The sequence below is a fragment of the Protomyctophum parallelum genome, assembly GCF_964188405.1.
Source record: "Protomyctophum parallelum genome assembly, chromosome: 2".
NCBI lineage: Eukaryota > Metazoa > Chordata > Actinopteri > Myctophiformes > Myctophidae > Protomyctophum > Protomyctophum parallelum.
This window is the reverse complement of record NC_139699.1, coordinates 26,482,368-26,505,097: the sequence shown is the minus strand read 5'-3', so window position 1 is coordinate 26,505,097 and position 22,730 is coordinate 26,482,368. Positions and strand designations below refer to the sequence as shown.

Here is a 22,730-nt window from a genome sequence, read left to right as displayed (position 1 = left end):
TCGCCTCAATGGGGATTTCAATGCAACTAAACAAATACATGAACCTGGGGACTGACGCCCTCTACTGAAAGTGACGTCAGACTTCGGTGCTCTATTCTCTTGTATTATATCGTACTTGACTACCTGTATTATTTCCCACCACCAGTAACCTCGCGGCTGACTATTCAGCATATAGACCGATTCACAGAGGGTTTCCTGGGTGCGGCCATTACTGAGGTGTACCATTGAGTGCAGCAGCACTGATTAGCTACACCTGGCCTACGGAGCACCTGCTCCATGGATTACACCTCAGTAATGGCCGCGCCCAGGGCACCCCTCTGTGAATCGGTCTATAGCTATCCACCTCGGAGGAAAGTCTGGTGCGGCCGGCAGTGTCGGTAAAGGCTAATCAGAGGCAGGCGGGACGTTACCATGTCTATGCTCGGACGTAGAAAAGATTCACAATGTTTACAAGCAACTTTACAGAAAAACCAACCCAACGAACGTCACTTATAATAAGCAGACATGGCAACATTGCGAGTCTCTCTCATGCTATCGCTCTCTTTCTCTTTCCTTCAATCTGTTCCTTCATTTTTCTCCATTTATGTTGTCTTCTATTCTATTCCCCTGGCTCTCTGTATCTCTGTCTGTATCTGTCTATCTCTGTATCTGTCTCGCTATGTGTCCCTCTCAGTATGTCATTTATCTCTTGTTATCACTCTGCCACTTCTCTCACCACCAGCCAGCACCCTCCTCCCTCCCTCAGGACCGACATACAAGATTTGTGTAGCTAAAATGTTTCAAAAAACATATTCGTAATATACCGTAATGTATTTCCCCCCCCAGATCTACAAGCTCACAACGCGTTGAATTTGGACGCGTTGTATGTCAGGGGTTAAACCTGTAAAATGTTTTTTTATGCTATATTATGAACGTATTTGCGTGTGTGCGTGTGTGCGACCATGCAAACTAGTTGCTTCTTTTTGGGCTTGTCTTTCATAGACCTTTTTTGCTTCTTTCTCTCACACAATCTGGCAACTCTCCCTCTCTCCTCCAGCCCCAGTATTTACAGTATATTAGCTCATGGTCCTTCCTCCATAGCTCTCCTCTCAGCCTGTCATCTCTCCCCCCTCTGTGGCTGGCTGGCTTCCCACACAAGCCTGTCCTCCTTTATGCTTTCCAGCACTACAAGCCTGGCTTACTAGCAGCCACTGCCTGAGAGACGGCTTCTGTGGGAGGGAGGCAGAGCACGCTGAGAGGAGTAGGGGATTACAGATAACAACCGTATGATATAGGCTGTGGCAGATTAGAGATTATACGATAAACTGTAGTGCCAAGGGTCCATGTCGTTAGACTCGTTACTGGCTGGCCTCACAGGCCTGTGCGCAACGGCTCACCTGTAATTCCATTTGAGGAGGAGGTAGCTGTAGTTTTTGTTTGACTTCTTGGTGTGACTTAACCACTTATACCCCAACATCCTTAACACTAACAGGCCTGAAATTACCGCAGCATAAACGGCCACGGTATTGATATTGTGAGATTTTACTTGACCGTTGGCTCTGTACTTGGTCTTCTCTTTTTTCCCTCAACACCAAACCTCTTTGGCTAATGTGTGGGGTTCTAGTGGTTAGTGTAAAAAGAAGGGAAAAAAAAGATACCTAGTCCCTACAAAGATTTGGCAACCCCCGTAGGGGCCCCAGACCCCCTGTTGAAGACCTGTGTTGTAGTGAATGAAACTGACCCCAAGGGACGGGGAGAAAGACACAAAGTGGCTGTGTTGTCAACATGGCTGCAACTCAATTAGTTTCCGCTCTGAGCAATTATTCTTTTGATGACTTTTCAATGACTGTAATCAAATAGTCTTGTGAGCTTGTAGAGCTGCCATTTTACACATGGCAAAAATAGGGATTGATTACTTTTTTAAACTTTTAATTATCGATTGTTCAATGAAACCGATTAGTTTGTGTTCGTGTCAGTACCGGCGACCACTATTTGAGATAATCACAATTTCTTTCATATTTTCAAATAATAGCAAAAATAGCTAATTATGCCACATTGCTTACAATATTTTGAAAGTATGAAATGATCAAATAATATGTATAGTCATTTATTTTAATTCTTTATATGTAAGTGTATTGTATGACAATGAATAAATGTCCAGATGCAGATGGTGACAGTCCCTAGTTGTTAGGTTTCCCTAACACAGAAATGAAAGCTAGCTATTCGTGCAGAAATGAAACCTAAACTCAGTGGACTGAAGCCACTGTTCTCTGATGCTCCAGTATGTCTCCACTAGGGCTTCACCTCACTGTTTCCACACAGAATGCAGGCACCCCTCCTGATTCCAATGTCACTTATCCATTTGCAGCTGGTATCTTGTCGATGAAACGATGTGTATGTGTCACAATGAACTTAACGTTTTTAAACATAATTAAAAATGAATTAACGTTCATAAAGAAATGACATTTGAGGACCCCCTTAGTTGCTATATTGAGTATTGCTAGTTTTCCATATCCACTAAGCAGGAGCAGCACTGTAGTACATCCTTAGTAGTGCTAGCAGAATGAACGTCTTATACCTGCATGTGACCTGACGCCTGTTGCAATTTCCTGAATCACACATTTCTTTCTTCCTTCACCCCCCCCCCCCCCCCCATTTAGTTGTTGCCAACAACTCCCCTCTGTGTTTATAGTCCCTGTCACTGCCAACCTCTCTACTGTTTGCTCCACTGAGAATTGCAATTCTGATATCTTTATTACCCCATAAAGACTAAACCAATTCATACCATAATATCATACAGCAGTTGTTCCCAAAGTGGGGTCCGGGGACCCCTAGGGGTCCTTGAGGGGGTCTCCCAACTAAATGATAATTTGGAACCAAATGGACCCTTATGATGAGTCTGTAATTAACATTGATTTTACAATATAAATTGGTCCCAGAGATTAACCTGACTCCGCCAGATTGCGGCAGTACTAAGTTCACCAGTTCCCTCCTCCTGCCTGCATCTGGGATTTCTCAGGCAGAAACGATGAACCGGAAGCAGCGGGACAACAATCTGATATCTCTATAACATTTTCAATTTGTAGTCTTGTTAGGTTGTGTTTACATTTGTGCTGTGGCACAGCTTCAATATGTCATCAGTCTCGCGTTGATCCCGCCTCTAGCGGCCACATACGGCTGCATATCGTCTCTGCCTGAGAGACACCAGACTCCCTTCTGGCAGAATGCAAATGTTGTCCAGCAGGGGGAGTGGTTTTACCAGGCTACCCAGAGATAGAAATATTATTAAATGGGGGTCCTTAGGCTAGCCTGTTGCATCTCAAACTGGGGGTCCTTGAAATGAAAATGGTTGAAAATCACTGCTAGAGCTGTAAAATTCTTCTCTTATGGGGGTCCTTGGCATATCTTTTCAAACAGGGTCCACAGGCTAATGAGTGTGATTTTGGAGGTCCTTGACATGAAAAAGTTTGGGAACCACTGTTCACTGTTATCAGTTGACAAACATGAATGAAAACCCCTTCCGTGGTGTGCTCTGTGTGTTGCTCCGTGCAAGTATTTCTTCCAGCCCAGTCTGTGCCATTCCAGACAAAAAGACGGAAGCCTCTCCTGGAGGCTGGACATGCATGTGTGTGTGTTCCCTCCCTCCCTGATGCTCTTTTGTTGCAGCCTTAAGGTGGCGTACTGCAGACCCTACAGTGTGTGTGTGTGTGGGGAGGGGAAGCACAGCAGAGTGGGTGTGTTCATGTTGCAGTCTTTATCGCAGTGACTGAGCGTGACGGATACTGTCAGCCAGATCGCCTATCGCTGCAGAGTCGCATTCTGCATGACATGCACAGTTTGCACACGGTATCGTGCACGGGAGGGCGGGTGGCTGCTTTTGTTGCCTTGTGAGAGTGAACGAAACAACTCAAGCATGCCACGTTCTGGGTGTACCTGTGCTTTCGGAAGGACGCCTGAACTGAAGCCTGATTTATACTTTATACTCTATACATTGTGAGCTTATAGGTCGGCTATGTTAAGTCTGCAACGCCAGCATACGAGCAGTTAGAATGACAATCAACTTATTTTTCATGTAGATGTCTGTGACATTGGTGCAGAGAGAGACTCATTGATGGCACACACACACCGATGCACGTGGACTTCAGTGCAAAAGGAACAGAGCAGCGCGACTGACCCGACTGATACAATGAATGAATGGGAGCGTAGATCACATTTATGACTCTACAAATATTGCCCTCGAGGTAATGAGTCACTTTGTGCGTTACGTTCAACATTGTGACGCTAGTGTCACCACCTCCCCTCCCCAGTCAGTCACTGAGCTGTCTCGCAGTGTCATGCGCTGTCAGCTACGCTCGCATACCTCACCTCAGTCAGTCACCACACCTAGAATGCCTCGGAAAAATGAATTGGATGCCTCGGTAGGAGAGCGGGTATATCAGACCGTTCAAACAGGTCTTTTTGATGACACTCTTTGCAGTGGCGTGCACAGACATTTTGTGGGGCAGGTGCTCAACTTAAGTGAAAAAAGGGCAACCTTGTGCGGTGTGTGGAACCACCGGCTGCCTTAATTCAGAATTGATCGATGTCACAATGAATGGCCCACATACTGTACAATGATTAAACCAAAATAAAGTGAACAAACTGTACAAAAAAACGAACTTTCAAAAGGGCACATTGCTGTCCACTGTCCAGAGGGCAAAATTTAAGGTGCTCTAGCACCACTTAGTGTCTATAGAGACGTCACCGGATTTCTCCTCTCAGCCATTTGCATTGAGTTGCTCACCCAGCGCATGAGGTGTTCTTCCGGGTTGCAAACGGTGCATTCTGGGATTGCTTATAGGTCAGACGTGAACGTGCTGGGCCGTTGACTATCATTGCAGTTTCCTCTCGGTGACGTCTCTTTATACTCTTAAGGTCTATCTGTGCACGCCCATGACTCTTTGGATCTCGCCGCGACCATGCGATCACGTGGTTCATGTATCGGCCATGCCTTTATAAGCATCACCATATCAGTGTTGCCAGGTTTTATGAGAGATACGAGCAACCAAACAGGTCTATGAACAGGTTTATTGTCTAATGTTTTAGAGCATTTTCATGTCAAAGACCCCCAAATTAATATAGGCCTATTGTTGTATTTGGAATCTGATGTATGATAAGAATGCTGCTCACTTCACGCCAGTGTGATATTTCTTTCAAGATTATATGAAAATGGAGTAGCCGATATTTTTTACATTAGAACCTCAACATTGACCCGAATAGGAACAGATATGAGACAAAACTAGAATTATTGCCCAAAGCACCACCAGCTGTTCAAATGACTGGAATAATTATCAGTTAATATGAAATAATATTAATAGTAATATTCACGTACCTGGGTTCAGTGTATAGCTAATAATGGGAGGCAATACATGTCATTAAGGTCATGCTTAACACAGTTATTATACAGAAACATAATACTTGCCCACAATGGCACAACTTACAAACAATTTAACATTTTCCGTGTTTCTGAAACATTCCATCTATGCTGTGTACACAATTGGGTAAAACTAAGGAAAGCATCTTCACATGGTCATAATCGTCTGTCGGGTGGATGTCCAAAACTGTTACTTTATAGCAGGGGTTTTCAACCGGTGGTCCGCGGAGGTATTGCAGGTGGTCCCTGGCCATGCAGTAAAACCCCTCCCCCCTTTTTGTGTAGTGCAACCACTCCAAGGAACAGCAATGTCCGTGACGTTCACCTATGTATGTGACGTTCACCTATGTACTGTGTGAGAGAGAGAGAGAGAGAGAGAGAGAGAGACACTCGGTTCACACGGGTGTGATGTATAGTGTGTGTGATATGGTATGTGAGCTTACCATAATCACAGTAATCCTTAATCATATTCAAACAAAATCACTATTTTATTAGATATTATAATTGATATTATAGCTATTTTCTCCAGCTCCCTGTGGTGCATGAACCCCCCACTACTATTGTGTGGGGTGGGTCTATGATGGACCCGCCATGCACAATAGTGGTGGTCCCCAGGTTGCTCTTAGTCAGGATGGTGGTCCCTGGGTCAAAACCCCTGCTTTATAGCATTCCATAAAAAAAATAGCATCAATAGCAGATCGACAAGCTCAAGTCAAAACTTGTCACTTTGTGCAACTGTTTGAGCATGTAGATCAGCTTTTTTTTGTTGCTACTTTTGTGTGATGCTGCAGGATGATAAAGTAGATAGGATGGTAGGCATTGATTTATGGAAAAAACACACACAAATAGTCAAATACATATATGGAGATATGAGTTTACTGCTACGATATCCTAGTCCTAAGTCTCCAATAAACCATATCTACAGTTGTAGGTAGCTGGTGCTAGAATAACTGAATGCTATTAATATACTTTATAATGACGGTTGGTGTTTCATTCAGTATAATCAGGCTTAATGGAGAGAACAATGAGAAAAGTTTTGTTTTCAAAGATGGCCTAATAAAGTCTAATGTTGTCAAGTCCGCTGGCTTATTATAAGCAACTTTTGTGCTTGTGTTTCTGTAAAGTCGCTTGTACATATTGGTGGTTGCGGGGTTGTTATATATATTTTTTTTTGGGGGTGTTCTAATGTGTCTGCTTGCTTCCTAATTTTGCCTAAACCAGTGTTGAAGCAGGTCAATACAGGAACATTGGGTCAAGCTCCCTAAATTACATTGTAACCAGCAGGCTGTAATTTGCTGGTGGGGATGTGTCTGTTCATTAATATTGAATATGGATTTGGCACAGCACTAATGCACAGTGTACTACTACTTACTACTTAGTTAGTTGGTGCAGAGGTTATGTTTAGTCTAGTCTAGTTGCAATGGCTTGTCAACTAGCTACAGTAGCTTAGCCATGGCTAAAGTACCTTGTTATCCTTAATTATTGGTAATTATGCTGTCTGTAATGATGGCATATATTGTTAGCCCATGTATGTACTTGGACATCTTTATTGATAACAAACCATGTAAAATACATACCATTTAGCTTGAGTCCCAAAAGACAAATTTGGTGTCTTCCTGAGGCCAAAAATGAAAAGTTTGAAAAAATGTATTTAAAAAAAGAGGATATTTACTTGCGCGAGACAACCCATGAAAAATGGTTCTTGACCCACTGGGACGCACTGTCTTAGGGCACGGAACGGACTTTCTTCTTGGTGGCCAGTCCGTTCACAGTTGTTAATAGTTTTGATTTAGAATGTGTCACTTTCACATATTCACACACATTCTGCCCAGCGGTAGCTTAGAAAACAGACAAATCTACGCAGTGATATTAGTCTGGCCATGCCAGGCCTCTTTAAGGCACCAACCTTGGTTAGCGGGTGAAGCTAGAGACAGAGAGGCGTTCTGGGAACTGGAAGGTCGCAGGTTCTCCCCTAAGGGTAATGTTTTAAAGTGTCCCTGAGCAAGACACTTAACCCGCAATACCTCCCTCCCTCCCGTGCACTTCTCCTGACTATCTTAGCAGCCTGAAACTGAAATTACCCCGGGGGAGCAATGGAGGTGTACCGTTTTGTTTCTGGTCCGTAGCTGTTAAGGGGTTCAGTCTTTCTCAACACACTGATCCTAGGTCCTACCTAGGAGGACATCCCACTGAGCAATAGTCGGCTATTAGACGTACGTCTAAAACTGGGCTATAACTGGTCTAAAAGTAAGTTTTTTAGCGGCCTAGGCTTAGCTTAGACATTTATTAGCTGTTATTTGAATGTCTACTCTATATATAAATGTCTATGTTTTAGCCGGTTTTTAAACATCCGTCTATATATATATATATAGCTGTTGAAACGACGTTGTTATAACCCATTTATAGACAGCCATTTAAATGTATTTTAGACATCTAATGGCCTGAAAAATGCTCAGTGGGATTGGTTCTCAACCCGTTTCAGGCGGTGACACCCCAAAATAATCCTATTTTTCAACTGGGGGACCCCCCCCCCCACCCTACCAAGCACTTGGAATCGTAGGAGTTGAGGCATTCCATTTTGAAAATGGCCGATCTACAAGTTCACAAAGCCTCGAGGTGCGAGGTGTTGTGAGCTAGAGATGGATCTGAGATAGATTGTAGATTGTTTAATTTATTTGACAATTTGACCCCTTTTTCTTGTATACTATAGATTCATTGTTGATTACTTTTGATGCAGTAATGTTTATATTATTATTATTTTAATTTCTTTTTTTTAGGTATTAAAAAGGTGTAATAATAATAATAATGTGGGAACCCCCAGGTTGAGAACCTAGGAGGAGCTGATGATTGAACCAGGAACCTTCCAGACGTAAATGGTACATTTATATAGCGCCTTTATCCAAGGCACTTTACATACATCACACACACATTCATACACCGACGGCGGAAACCATGCAAGGCACCAACCAGCACATCAGGAGCAATTGGGGCATACATGGGTGAAAGAGTGGCACTCTGATATAGAATGGCCCGGGGCCACATGCGGCCCCCACCTTCACTTAATGTGGCCCGGTATACTGATATATATCATTGATTTCAGCAGCTATAATTCCAAACATGCAAATATGGCCCACTTTAATTAGGCCTACTTCAGTCTAAATTAGTAGCGTAATGAGTAGTATTAAAATGTTGTCTTATTTTTATTTTTAATTATAAGGTTAACATGGAGTGAGTGTGGAACTTTAGTGGCCCTCTGGGCTGAGTGTGGAACTATAGTGGCCCTCTGGAGTGAGTGTGGAACTATAGTGGCCCTCTCCATCGTCAAAGTTGCCCACCCCTGAATTAGGGGTTCAGTGTCTTGCTCAAGGACACTTCGACACTAACTCTGGGGGAGCCCGGGTTCGTTGCGGTTACCATCCAGTCACTCTACCCCTGAGCTACCGCCGCCACCGCCGTCCTCTACCTCCTGCCACCCCGTAAACGTTCTAAAATTTAAACACACACGGCAAAGTGCCTTGCTCAAGAGTGCATTGCACTGTAGGTGGAGGTGGTTGTACTGTGCATTTAATTTTCCCAGACTCCGCCAGGGGATCGAATCTCCTGTGACCTTTTTACGCCTAATTTATGCTTTGTCGCCATACATAAGTATAAATTAAACATAAAGCATTAATTAGGCATTGCCCTCCTCTTGGGTTTCAGTGACCTGCGGAAGCATAGAGGTGAAACCTGCATGGTCACCTTCACGTGTTGGGCAAACACACGCATGCATGCATGCTCACACGTCACACACACACACACACACACACACACACACACACACACTGTAAAGGCTTTTTGGGATGACGAAGTCTATAGATCATCTATCAATGTTTTCGGAGGAATCGTTCAAAAGGGTCAACATGCAAGAACAAATGTTAAATAAAAATACTACATTTAAGTGGATTATGTTGAGAAGAGATATATGGGCCAACAACATTTCAATATCATGTGTCCCTAGTTTTAGAATAAAGAGGCATTGCTTTTTCAAATTCACTGCTTACATGACACGTGTTTTCCAGAATGGACATTTTTTAATGCAGATACAGAAAGGAAAATAGCAGTTTCTTCTCCCTCCACTGTCTGTCTGCTAAAGGGACAGGAAGGAGCATCGCTGCAAGCCTGCTATTGTCCTGATTATATGTTTTACACAGCTGTTTGTGTGCATATATACTGTGCACGTGTGTGTCTGTGTGACTGTGTGTGTGTTTGTGTAGACCTGCTTAGATGGAAGGGTCAGTGCATGTGGGCAGAATGACCTGCTAATGTTGACTCTCCATCAGAACATGATGTTTTACACATTACAGCCGTCATGTTGGAGCACTAGGGCACCCATTTGGAAACCCCTATAGGAATCGTTATAGGGAACCGTTAAGGAATCGGAATTGTTACAATCCTAAAGGGTCCCAATCCTGAAATCTTTGCATTTTGGGGATCTTGCTCTGCTGTCACAATTATTATAATCACAATTATTTGAGATATCGCTAGATGGATTTTTTTTTTTGTAAAAATGTCCCAGAGATAGAAATGGCTTTAAATGGGGGTCAGTAGCTAATACATGTCAAACTGGGGGTCCTTGAAATTAAATCACTGCTAGATCCATAAAAACACACAGCTGCTGTATTGAGACAAATTAGTTTCAAAACTGTAAATATTCAGAATTACCTATGCTATTGAGAAATGTATAACACAAAAAACCTGATCAATGAGTGAGGAGTGAGTAGGCTCAAGTTGGTTAAAGAAATAAAATGGGTCAGTTATTCTCATAACCTACGGTTGTGGAACTTTGTTGACTATTATTCTGGGGTGGTTATGTTCTATGTTTTGAGTAATATCACTTGATCAATCCTGATTTTAACATTCCAGACTAGAAAATCAGTAATAAAAAGTAAAGTGTGCTACCTGCCAGATATCAGACAGCATAGAGAGACTTAAATATGTGCTGGATCGGATTGGTATAGGATCTGTATCGAATCGGTTTTGCTGATGGTTGATCGGTATCTGATCGAGAGTGGTAAAAGTGTGATCGAGGCATCCCTAATTTACTGAGCACGAAACCGACACTCAACTCGGTATAACTGAGGCTTTTAATTTGGGTCGTTTTGGGACATGTTTGTGTGTCCCGAGTTCCAGTTGCACATGAATGTTTTTGTAACTTGTTTTCCTTTTTACTCCTCCTCCTGACCTGCATGTCAGCAGTTCTTTTGAGAGCCACGACTTTGACCACTCGCGTTCCTCTCTGTGATCCTGTCCGTCTGTTCAGAGAGGAAGCCACAGTGTCTCAATTAGCTGGAAGTTGCTCTAAAGTGTAGATATTATTTGGGACCCTCATCTGAAATTATAATTTGTGCCAGGGACTCCCGTACCAGTTGGAATATTTCAAAAATATTCCACATTTTGCACTTTTTTCCCCTCCAAGATGTTTTCACAGATTGGGTGCTTGTATAGGTCTGAAGTGCTCATGTGCCTAGTCCCTTCTTTTGGATTCGTTTTTCATAGACCTAGTTGCTTATTTCTCTCACAAAACCCGGCAACATGTCTTGCTGACAGCTTGTGAATATAGCACGCAGACACAAGTATACAAGGTTGAGTTTGAGTGAGGCGAGTTATTTTTCCTTTTCAACCGGAGGCCTTGTTTGGGAAGCATAATGATGATTGGGGCCAGTAGAGCTCTGACACCAGCAGAGAGCTGATTACAGAACTATTCATGGGGCTAGAAGTCTGCTGCAGATGCAGCATGCTCTTTCTTTAGTAATCTGTGTTTACCATGGGAAGGTTGACCAACATGAGCACCACCTGCTTCACAGTTCTGTCACACAAATGCATTAATGTGAAGCATTAGGCAGTTTTACAGGCCATTGGTTCTCAAAAGGTTTTTTGTGCCAAGGACCACCACATTAATATGTAATTTGACCACGCACCATTTTATTGTATTTACTTTTTGGCATTTAACATGTCGTCTAAATGGGTTAATCACTGCCATAGCTGCGGCGTGTTTTGAGACTGCAGATCGGTTATTTCCACTATTTTATGAACATGTTTGAAAATGTATCGACATGTTTCAACATAAACAGCTATGACGATTATATGCAAAATAACTGATTATCTCAAATAATTGTGAAGAGGCAATTATGTAATAATTGTGAGCAGCCTTAATGGTCTACTTTTGGCCACTGTCTGGGAGATATAGACTCTCTATCAACTCTCCTATGGCTGGCCAGGAGGAGCTGCCCAGTACAAATAAAGTCTGAGGACGTAGTGCGCTAGTATGACATTTTTACTGTATATAAGACTGAAGTGGGTAATGTCTGTTCTGTAATAACAATCAAAATCTATAAAGTAACTAGTTACTAATTAGTAACTAAAGTTTTCAAATAATTGTAGTGCAGTAAAATACAAATAAATACCTTTCTAAATTGTATTTAAGTACAGTACTTAACAATTTACCGGGGAATCGTTTCAGAATGAAGGCACGATTTTACTCTCAAAAGCTTCAAGGAAGGAAACAGAGGAAGTGAACAGCTGCACGCTTGCACAAAACATGGCGTTGCCGTTGCCTAGCAATGGCCCTGTCAAAAAATTGATTACAGCGATCCGGTTATATATAAAAAGGACCTACAGACGTCTCCACACGTTCTTAGTAGTTAGTACCCTGCATTTTTTATTGAGAGGTGTGGACCAGAGTTTAAAACAAAAGTTGTTAATTGTACTAATTGCACAGTACACCACATTACACCACATTTGTACACATTATGTCTTATCTAGAGCAGTGGTTCCCAAACTTTGTCATGTCAAGGACCCCCAAAATGATACTCATTAGCCTGCGGAAATCCCATTTGAATATATATGCCAAGGACCCCCATAAGAGAAGATTTTTACAGCTCTAGGGCCCCGGGTTTGACCTGAATTAGTCTCCGGCCCCCTATTTAATGGCATTTCTATCTCTGGGACCCCAATACATATTGTAATTTAACTCTGAGTGTACAAATGGAACCAAATGGACCCGTCAGGGTTTCAGAGTGTATAAATGGAACGACCCATAAGGGTCCATTTGGTTCCTAATCCTAACTATCATTTAGCGGTGGACCCCCTGGAACTCCCTCAAGGACCCCTAGGGGAACCATTGGAGTGGAACTGGTGACGGCAGGCACTCAAGCAGGTCACATGATGTGGTGACTGATGAGCGGGCGGTGCTGGGGGAAGTCCAGCATGACCCAGTGACGGCGTTGGACTGCAGCTGTGTGATGTAACGGGGCCTGGCTGGTTTTTGTGGCTGTGTGTGACGTGATGGCACTTCTGGCACTGGTTCCCCCCCGGCTGCTTTGATTCTGCTGGTGAATGAAGGTGCACCAGACCGTCACTGCACCTATTCTCTGTGTGTTGTTCTCTCAATCTCTCCCTATACCAGGGTTCCCCAATTAATTTTCCTCAAGGGCCATATTTTGACTAGCGTACCAGGCTGTGGGCCGAGTCTGCACGCGCGAGGTCGAGGTCTTGCCCTGAAAATTCATTTTCAGGGCAAGACCCCATTTGAAAAGGATGCCCAGTTTGACATGCATAGGCTACTGACCCCCATTTAATGCCATTTATATCTGGGACCCTTAAAAAAAAAAGAAAAAAGAAAACAACATTTTTTTTTTTTTGGAAATTCTTTCATGGGCCACAAGGGGGCGCTCTGTGGGCCGCAAATGGCCCGCGGGCCGCCTATTGGGGAACCCTGCCCTATACCATCATTTTGTATCATTTAACGTTGCTATTTGGCATTCACCTGCAGCCTCACCACCGACATTTATGAAATAAGTACATTTGGGTGTATCGTTGCTGTCGGGGCAGAAACTCTTATTACTCTTATTCTTTGTCTGTAAATTAATGCCCTACTACTTGGTCGTACTACAGCATCACACAAAAGTAACAGATTTACAAGCTCGAAACGTGGCATGAACCAACATGTTTTGAGCTTGTAGATCTGCTACTTTTGCCATTTTTTTTATTTGGATCCTGAAAATCAACTCTGAGGCTAGACAGGAACCCACCTATGCTTTCTATGGCATAGGCAGCTCCCGACATGATCCGCAGAGAGAAACTAGACACAGCTGTGAGACATGAGACTAATTCATTAGAGCGAGAGAGAGAGGAGTGTGTGTGTGTGTGTGTGTGTACGTGTGTGCGTCAATCACATATTCGCCACCACAATCTGCGACACGAGACGGAGAGACAGAGATAGACATACTACTGCCTGCCGCAACAGAGACACATACTGTACCGCAACTTCATACTGTGTGTGTGTGTGTGTGTGTGTGTGTGTCCGTCCTGCTGAGTATTTATTTAATTATTACACCACTCCGTGGAATACCTTGGGCTCTTTCGCTCTGCACGTGTCCATGCGCAACAGTTACAAACTACTATTCCCCTGTGTGTCTCCATTCAACAATCAACAGTCGCTGCCTGTATTCAATGCAACTCATATGCGGTGTGTACATAATATACAAGTGCTTCTAAATCGGCCCAATATGTTTGTGTAAACATCATCTCTGCAGTTCATGGTGTTCAATTACTCCACGTGGACCAATATGTTCACTTGTGGAGTTGCGGCCGCACCAACTCACAACCCCTGTCACACAAGTCTCAACGACATCCAGATATCACACTGTTACAAACATACACATATAATGGACACGGAGGGGTCCTTGCTCATTGGGGCCAAAACGGATTAACATTTAAAATGGCTTTCATATAATCTTCATATATAAGCATAGAAACATGCAATCAGGTCTCTTTGCCCACGTTTGCCAGATTTCTGTACTGAGACAAAAACAACATTTATTTCTCTTTTTTTTCTCCTTCTCCAGGCCACCGGTTTCCTCATTACATTTTTATTTTATTTATTTTGCGCTAGAGTGAGACCGGCCCCAGTCCGCAGTGTCTGGTACACTTCACATGGGAGCGTATTGAAAGCGGCTGCGCTCCATGCACACGTCTGTAATGGGGAAACATATTCAATAATGTTAAAGGTGTTATGGGAAGAATTTGCCTGCCCCGGCATCCATCCATCTGCCATGAGACCTGAGACTGGGAGTATGGGGGGGGAGAGTTGAAAGGGACCACGGTGGTTGGAAAAATGCTCCTGTTGGCTTTTTCTTTAATCCAAGTGCGGTTGTGTCGAGGCTACTAGGCAAACGGCTGCTTGTATTTGTAGTCAATTTCTGACTCTGAAATATATATATAGTTATAGTTAGAAGCATTTACACAGTCCTCTAAGCCGGCTTGCTGTTAATTGAAGCAGCTGTGTAGTGTATGCATGTTTTCTCCTCAGTACTAAGTAGTCTATAGGGCTCGGGGCTGCCCCTGTGCCCTGTGACAAACATTATTACTAATCATTTTGAATAAAGATTTGAAGTCGTTTTGGATTCCTTTAGAGAGGAATAAATTCCACCAACCAGAATATGGGAACTCTGTGTCCTGCAGTAGGAGGCTAGGCAACGATTAGTGGGGCGGGCCCGTGTCACTTTCCCCTCCTGACATTAGACTCATAACTGAATCCATCCTATATCATTATCACTGCTAGAGTCTTACTTTCCTGTCAAAGGTCACAGCATGTGTTTAGGCCTGATCTGTATACTTAGCTGCATGTAGGTGTCACACGTTGTAAAGATCTCAAAGTGGGTCTTGCGGACCCCCAGGGGTCCTTGAGGGGGTTCCAGGGGGTCCACAGCTAAATGATTGATTGTTATGAAGTAATATATTGGGAACGAACCATGTTCAACCTTATGGTAACTCTGAGAGTGTACACCCCGTGCGAAATGAGAATAACAGACAAACAAAACAAAACATTTTCATTTGGGGTCTGCGCCCAAATAGGCGTCCTTGACATGAAAAACGTTGAGAACCACTGCACTACACCATCAACACGGACAAGTCCTGTTTGATAGATGCTAGAGATCTCAAATTCTGCCCGAACTTGGCCCGGCCCGACCTGACATTTTAGAGCTGCATTCCAACCACAAACGGCTCACATACCTGTACACTACCTCTGTTGCACTCTAATAATGACACAACCCATCCATATGAACAACTCTATGTGGCTGAGAACAGGTTTATGTCACTCTGCTCTCATCTCTTTTGAGTAGACACCTTGTCGTATAAGCCCTTTGGGCCTCTTGCCTCCTCCTTGCACTTTGTACACACATTTGGTACTGTTTTTATTTAAAAAATCACACCCGTGTGAACTGAGTGGTGCAACTCCCCTCTTCCTACTCCCCCTGCTCCCCCCTTCCCTCTCTCTCTCTCTCTCTCTCTCTCTCTCTCGCTCTCTCATTAGCAGGCAACAGTGACTATCTCTCTCTCTGTTTCTGGCTCAGCAGTGCCACTTTTGCCCCTACTGGTACTCATAGTCACACGCATAGTCACATAGGTTAACACGGACATTGCTGTTCCTTGGAGTGGTTGCACCACTCACAAATGTGCTAAATAAATCAAATAAAGAGTGCTGTGCCAGACTACAGTTGGCCTCCATGGCTCTTACTGTGTGAGCCCACAAGGCATTCTCCATTTTTCACAACACACCCTGGATAATGAAGGCACTTGAACTTCTATGCAAGTCTTTGCTGGTTGTGTGTGTGTATTGTGTCGCCATACTATGATTCAGTGGTGTTAAAAAGATTTTATCAGGTCATGGCTGGTCAGTTTTGAAAGTGCAGGTGACCAACGGCGACGGGTTTCTGCTCGGATGCCTTCATCCCCAAGTTCACCTGATTCTATCACATTGATGTTAACCTACCACAAAGGGAAGGAACCTAAATGTTTTAACCTACGACAAAGGGAAGGAACTTACATATTTGAACCTACAATTTAACTCTCTTCAAAGAGCACCTGTTTCAGTTTCTGATAATTACGGACCCACACAGAGCTTCCTCGTCTCTTAATTCAACTCTCTGCTTTGAGTTATGTTGTGTTAAAGCTGGGAGCAGCCCAGTGCAGTGCTGTCCTCTTGGTGTTAAAGCTGGGAGCAGCCCAGTGCAGTGCTGTCCTCTTGGTGTTAAAGCTGGGAGCAGCCCAGTGCAGTTCTGTCCTCTTGGTGTTAAAGCTGGGAGCAGCCCAGTGCAGTGCTGTCCTCTTGGTGTTAAAGCTGGGAGCAGCCCAGTGCAGTGCTGTCCTCTTGGTGTTAAAGCTGGGAGCAGCCCAGTGCAGTTCTGTCCTCTTGGTGTTAAAGCTGGGAGCAGCCCAGTGCAGTGCTGTCCTCTTGAGTCTTGGTGTTAAAGCTGGGAGCAGCCCAGTGCAGTGCTGTCCTCTTGGTGTTAAAGCTGGGAGCAGCCCAGTGCAGTGCTGTCCTCTTGGTGTTAAATCTGGGAGCAGCCCAGAGCAGTGCTGTCCTCTTGGTGTTAAAGCTGGGAGCAGCCCAGTGCAGTGCTGTCCTCTTGGTGTTAAAGCTGGGAGCAGCCCAGTGCAGTGCTGTCCTCTTGGTGTTAAATCTGGGAGCAGCCCAGTGCAGTGCTGTCCTCTTGGTGTTAAGGCTGGGAGCAGCCCAGTGCAGTGCTGTCCTCTTGGTGTTAAAGCTGGGAGCAGCCCAGTGCAGTGCTGTCCTCTTGGTGTTAAAGCTGGGAGCAGCCCAGTGCAGTGCTGTCCTCTTGGTGTTAAAGCTGGGAGCAGACCAGTGCAGTGCTGTCCTCTTGGTGTTAAAGCTGGGAGCAGCCCAGTGCAGTGCTGTCCTCTTGCTGGCCGACTGACCAGCTCTATTCAACAAGTTGCCTTGTTTAACCACTTGATTCCCTCAGGGCTCTATACTAGGGACTGTTCAGTATTATTTTATTGTAGGGGAAGCTTTCCCTTATAATAGACGATTGACGCGTCACACGTTGTGAGCTTTTCAACGAAGGCTTTCCCCACATTCTAAATGCTAGAATGTGTATTTACTCAGTATTTGGCAAATCAACATGTCGTGGCCATTTACTGACGTGTCGATCAATTTTCTCTTTTAGTTTTTTGTTGTTGTTGCTGTGCATCAGTTGACAGGAGAGCGCAACTGTGCATTGACTGCTGCATCCATCACATTTAGAATTTGCATCAAAGCCCCAATGAGGATAAGAAATAGACTTTATTTTGTAAACATGTGTTTAACAGAGCAGTTCCACAGTATGATTCACTAGCCTAAGTACTCTGGTAAACAGAAAGTAAATGGAACAGTGCACAACAAGAGACGAGCATAGAGTTCTGGAGACAAGACATGCACAGAGATACAGGTCCATCTCAATGAATTATGAATATTGTGTAAAAGTTCATTTTCTTCCGTCCCTCACGCTGCTGTGTGTTTCTCTCTGTGTGGTGTCGCTCAGGCTCCACGAGGAGATCACGGACTTCTACGGCTACATCTCCCCGCGGCCGGAGGAGGAGAAGATGAGGCTGGAGGTGGTGGACAGGATCAAGGGAGTCATCCACGACCTGTGGCCCAGCGCTGAGGTGAGAGGCCTCTCGTAGCCCACTGTGGGAGTAACTGGAGAGGTATCGGGAGCTTGGTTTGTTGGGGTGGGGGGGGGGTGTTGAAGGTGGCGAGTAGTATTTTAAAGATTGAGTGCCGTGATTGTTTTCCCCCCTGAATATGATCATCAGGTACCATGATTTTATTGTGTACAAAAAGTGTTAAAACTATGTTTTCTTTTGTGGCCAACTGGCCGGAAAAAACAAAAATACACAGGGAAGACATGTTTGATTATTATGACCACACCTGGCGGTCTATTAATTAGAGTAATGTTAACTCCTAGTCCATAGACTCATACGAAACGGCAAAAGTTAAAACAATCACGACATTTCATTTTTTTATTAATTACTTTGTTTTGAACTTAATTTCACAATAGTGTCTTCAAAATAGATCTACAAGCTCATAATGCAAGGTGATGCATTGTGAGGGTGTAGATTTGCTATTTTCATATTTCTTAATTTTTTGTACATTATGGATTATCAATATATTTAAATATATTTATATTTAAAACACACACACACACACACACACACACACACACACACAACACATTGCCCACACTCACTATAGGTAATGGGTCTTCAACTGCCAAATGTTTGTGTGATAGGAACGTTTTTACAAAAGTGTCTCAGAAAAGTCAGATTAAGTGGACGTTGTGATCTTGTAGATTCGGGGAGGGGTGAAAGTAGGGGGGGGGGGTGTGAAAGTAGTTAAGTGTGCTTGTGGGTTTAAAGGTTTTATGACATTCATTTTCATTTCTTTTTCTTTTTCTTTTTCCTTTTAGGTTTTATGACCTCAATTACACCCAAAAACCCTGAACTTTGAACATTCAGTGGATTTTCTGTGGTCTGAAGTTTTCTTTGGGGTTTGGAAGCCTTTTGAGCTACAATGAAAACAGGCAAAACAGTGAAAACAGTGACATCTGCTGGCAAATCCCATTGACATATATGGGATTTGCAGGATCTTACATCACAAACTGCCGGCAAATCAGAGCACCTGTTTGAGCCAGAAAACCCCAGATCACAGAAAATGTTAAATTACTGAATGCATGTTTTTTGGGTGCAATTGAGATTAGAAAACCTAAAAAAATAAGAACAATTCCAAAACCTTTTTTTAATGTCACAATCCCTTTAATACAATTACTGAACCAATGAAATGTAAGAGCTTGTGAAAAATACATTACACATGCTGGAATGTTGAATGTTGTCTGTGTGTTTGTCTGTCCGTTTGCTCAAATTATGCCCAAATCATTTATGGACACAAATCCATAGATTGAGAGATCATTTGTTTTGCGCAAATCGACATTGTTAGGCAAATGGATGATGTCGGCGCAAAGCACCCATTGTTGGGCAACGGTTTTGTGTGTGACATCATCAGAGCTCGGCCAGAAAGAGAAGGGGAGGGACAGAGAGCCTCCTTCACGTGACGCTTCATGCCACATTTCCAGCTTGTATGATGAAGAAGTTAGAATATGGAGCAACGGTATGAGGAATTTGAACTCCTTCCCCCATTGCCAGATTGACACAAGACCCTTGGATCCCGTGTCGATGCTTGTGGAGCAAACTGAGAGGCAGCTATAAATAAGTGGACAAGCATTCATAAGTCTGTACTACAGACTGACATGGGGTCTGCAGTAGCCCGCTGGAGGGTGGTCCTCCGTCCTCCGTTAATTTCAAGGACCCCCAGTTTGATATGCATTATGCCATGCCTCAGGGACTAAGGGTCCATTTGGTTCCATTTGTACATTCTTGCGTTACAGTCCTGTAGCTTCTCAAGGACTCCTGGTTGTCCCCGGACCCCCACTTTGAGAACCACTGCTCTATTCTATTGATCATGCACACGGTAGGCAAGGAGAACATTTGCGTTTTCACAGCTGATCCAAGATTCATAGGAAGTAAACATATTTTTTATTTTATTTGACACTACGATTAAATGAGACAGGGAAGATAAAGCATCGCAGGTGGTGGCCAACACCAATAAACGTATATTTTCTGATGAGAGCATCGATCTCATCTATTAGTCAACCATTGTGGATTTTGTCCCCGACTCCATTTGTCTCATTTTGAAAGTAGAAACGTCCTTCTGGTCTGAGAAGATGAGTATGCTTTCCATCCGCCATGTTAAGGCTAGGTACACTCTGTTGTTGTGATATTTTCCCCACGATATTAACATTGATATCAATTACAATATTTTTACACTCAATAAATTGGCAAAAATATACCATTGCTGTCGGGCAGAAACCTCTTCAATATCAAAAGTAGGATTCGAGCTTCCAGATCTGCTACTTTGAATCCTGAAAAGTAACAGTTTTGGTTATTTATCGTTATTCAAAAAAAAATGCTTACAATAATAGTTTTGCAGTGATTATCATTTATCGTGGTAATTGTTCTGTAATACACGGGCCATGAGTTAGCTCTGTACTACTGCTTTTTTTTGTTTTGTTTTTTTTGTTTTTTAGTCTATCCCAAATCTGGTGACTTTTGGCTAAGAGTTTTAAGCATATTTTAATTATCGTGATAATATTGATAATGACTCATTCACTGCCATTGACGAATATTTATCGTCGTTTCAATCCGAGGCACAGCCTGTCATTGATTTGATTTGTCAGTGTTTATGATAGAGGGCGCTCTTCCTTAACCTGTGAGTAATCCTAGGACTTTCTAAGAAGAGTACACCCGGAAATAACGTGATCTAAAATTGGAAAAATCCATGCGGTCCAGTCAAATTTGTTTCTCCGCTTTCTTTATGTTTATTGTAATTTGGTGAAAACAAGCTATGTTCAACTGCCAATAACTAAAGAACAGAACATCACCAGAGTGTACACAGCAACATTGGTTAATATAGCGTCACAAACAATTACACACAATCCGCTGTACATGAATTTTGGGGGTCCTTGACGTGAAAAGGTTTGAGAACTAACTGGCCTAGAGGAAGACCAAAGAGGAGATTTGTGGATATTAGTGAAAGAGGACATGAAGTTAGTTGGTGTGAGAGAAGACAGGGCGGAGGCTAGGGTGAGATGGAGGCAGATAATTCGCTGTGGCGACCCCTGTAGGGAACAGCCCCGAAAGGAAGAGAAGAATGCCCTACTTAATCAACAAGAGTCTCTCACAAAAATAGTGAAAATAGCCATTCTGAGCTTGTACGTTGGTTATTTTACCATCTTAAAATGTTTTTAAAATAATAATACATATGGAAACTTATCTTGGACGTACAAAGTTTCCAACCGACAGCAACAATATAGAACCTACATAAATACATCCATACCTCCAGGCTCCTACTAGCACACTATATTGTCAGCAAGTTATTTTTTTACCACTTGAACCCTAGTGTCCCACACAATGCATTGTGAGATTGTAGAGCAGCTATTTTTAGCAAAGCTATTTGGTGTGTAGAAACTTAAGTGAAGAAAACGGGTAAAGCCAGCTTTTTCCCATTCTTCTTTGTCTTATATGACCATCCATATGGCAAGTGTGAATATTTAAGGTGGAAGAACAGCATACAGATCATAGGAACGTGCCTCCTAAAAGAGGTCTTTTTGTGTTATCCTTTTAGCATTAGTGTTTAACTGTATCTCTGGCCTGTTCCGGTAGCCCCTTGGCGCACAGGCCTCCATCAACCCCAGTCTCAGGCACTTCTCACAGTCCACTCTAACTCTAAATGTTCATATAAGGTGAAACACAACTAGTCTCACCCTGGCTGACAGGGTGAGACTACGCATGGACAAGTTAGCTTAGCTGTTAGATTTACAGCTGTAGTTGAGTTAGAATTAGCACATTGTATTGTGAAAGCTTGCTGGCTAGACCTTCAATGAGATTGGAAGGTCATCGTGTACACAATAAGTATTCTTGTGTATATTTAGCATTCTACAAATTTCCGCCATCACATTCAAAATGAAATTGGGGAAAAAACGAAACTTCTTCACATAACTTTAACCCATTTAGAAGACATTCTACAAAATGTCTTCTAAATCATGGGTTCTCAACATTTTTGGCTGGGCACGCCCGGAAATGCTTTGGCCATGTCTCGTGACCCCTGCCCCGCCCACCAATACAAATTGACCGCTATAATGGGGAAAATACATCATAAATGAATACTGAAACCAGATATAATCATTAAGGAAAGTTTATGCATGCACTATGTGAACTCTAAATGTCCATTTTCCAGCCATTCAGTTGTCAAAAAAATAAATATATATAATTTCGGGACCCCCCAAAATACTTCGCAACCCCCAAGTTGAGAGCCAATTTTCTCAGTGGTTCTCAAACTTTTTCATGTCAATTATTTGTATTTGGCCACGGACCCTCATCTCAAAATATATTGTTCCAGTAACGCCCAGAAGCAAAGATTTTAGTTAAAAATGTTCTCTTTAAAATATATATTATATTCAACAAGCTTGTAGTGTTGTACAAACTACGAAGTCTAATTTAAAACGACACAGATGCTTTCTGGGTTAAAAGTAACTGTCAATAACTGCAAGCAAGATGTGTACTGTATGTGTGTGCATGTTGAACACACTCTTTTTAAAGTGTTTTTCTGTCTCGCTTGTCAATCATCGGTGCGTTCTAGGTTTTCATTCAGCGCGCCAGTGTGTGGTGTGCCACCGGGTAATATTATGTAAGAACTAAGATTTCTAAGAAGACGAGATTTATGGTCAATGTCAACTTTATGAGCAGTCAAACGGAGGGTAATGGCATCTTGCTCACACCTAGTACAGCAGCATGCGGCTGTTGAGCGACGCGCACGGTGCCAAGTCGTAGGGGTGTTCCCGGCTAGGCCTGCATTCATAGGGCCGTCCGCTCAGCCAGATGAGAAGCTTGGCAGCGGTCC

General features: G+C 43.1%; 1 protein-coding gene across 1 annotated transcript in view; it reads left to right on the top strand.

Moving 5' to 3' along the window:
• Positions 1–22,730, top strand: part of tent4b (terminal nucleotidyltransferase 4B) — a 64,486-nt gene that overhangs the window by 13,443 nt on the left and 28,313 nt on the right. Inside the window, exon 2 of the mRNA XM_083759858.1 lies at positions 17,758–17,881. Coding sequence (XP_083615984.1) covers positions 17,758–17,881 — 124 coding nt within the window. The remainder of the gene's footprint in view (positions 1–17,757; positions 17,882–22,730) is intronic.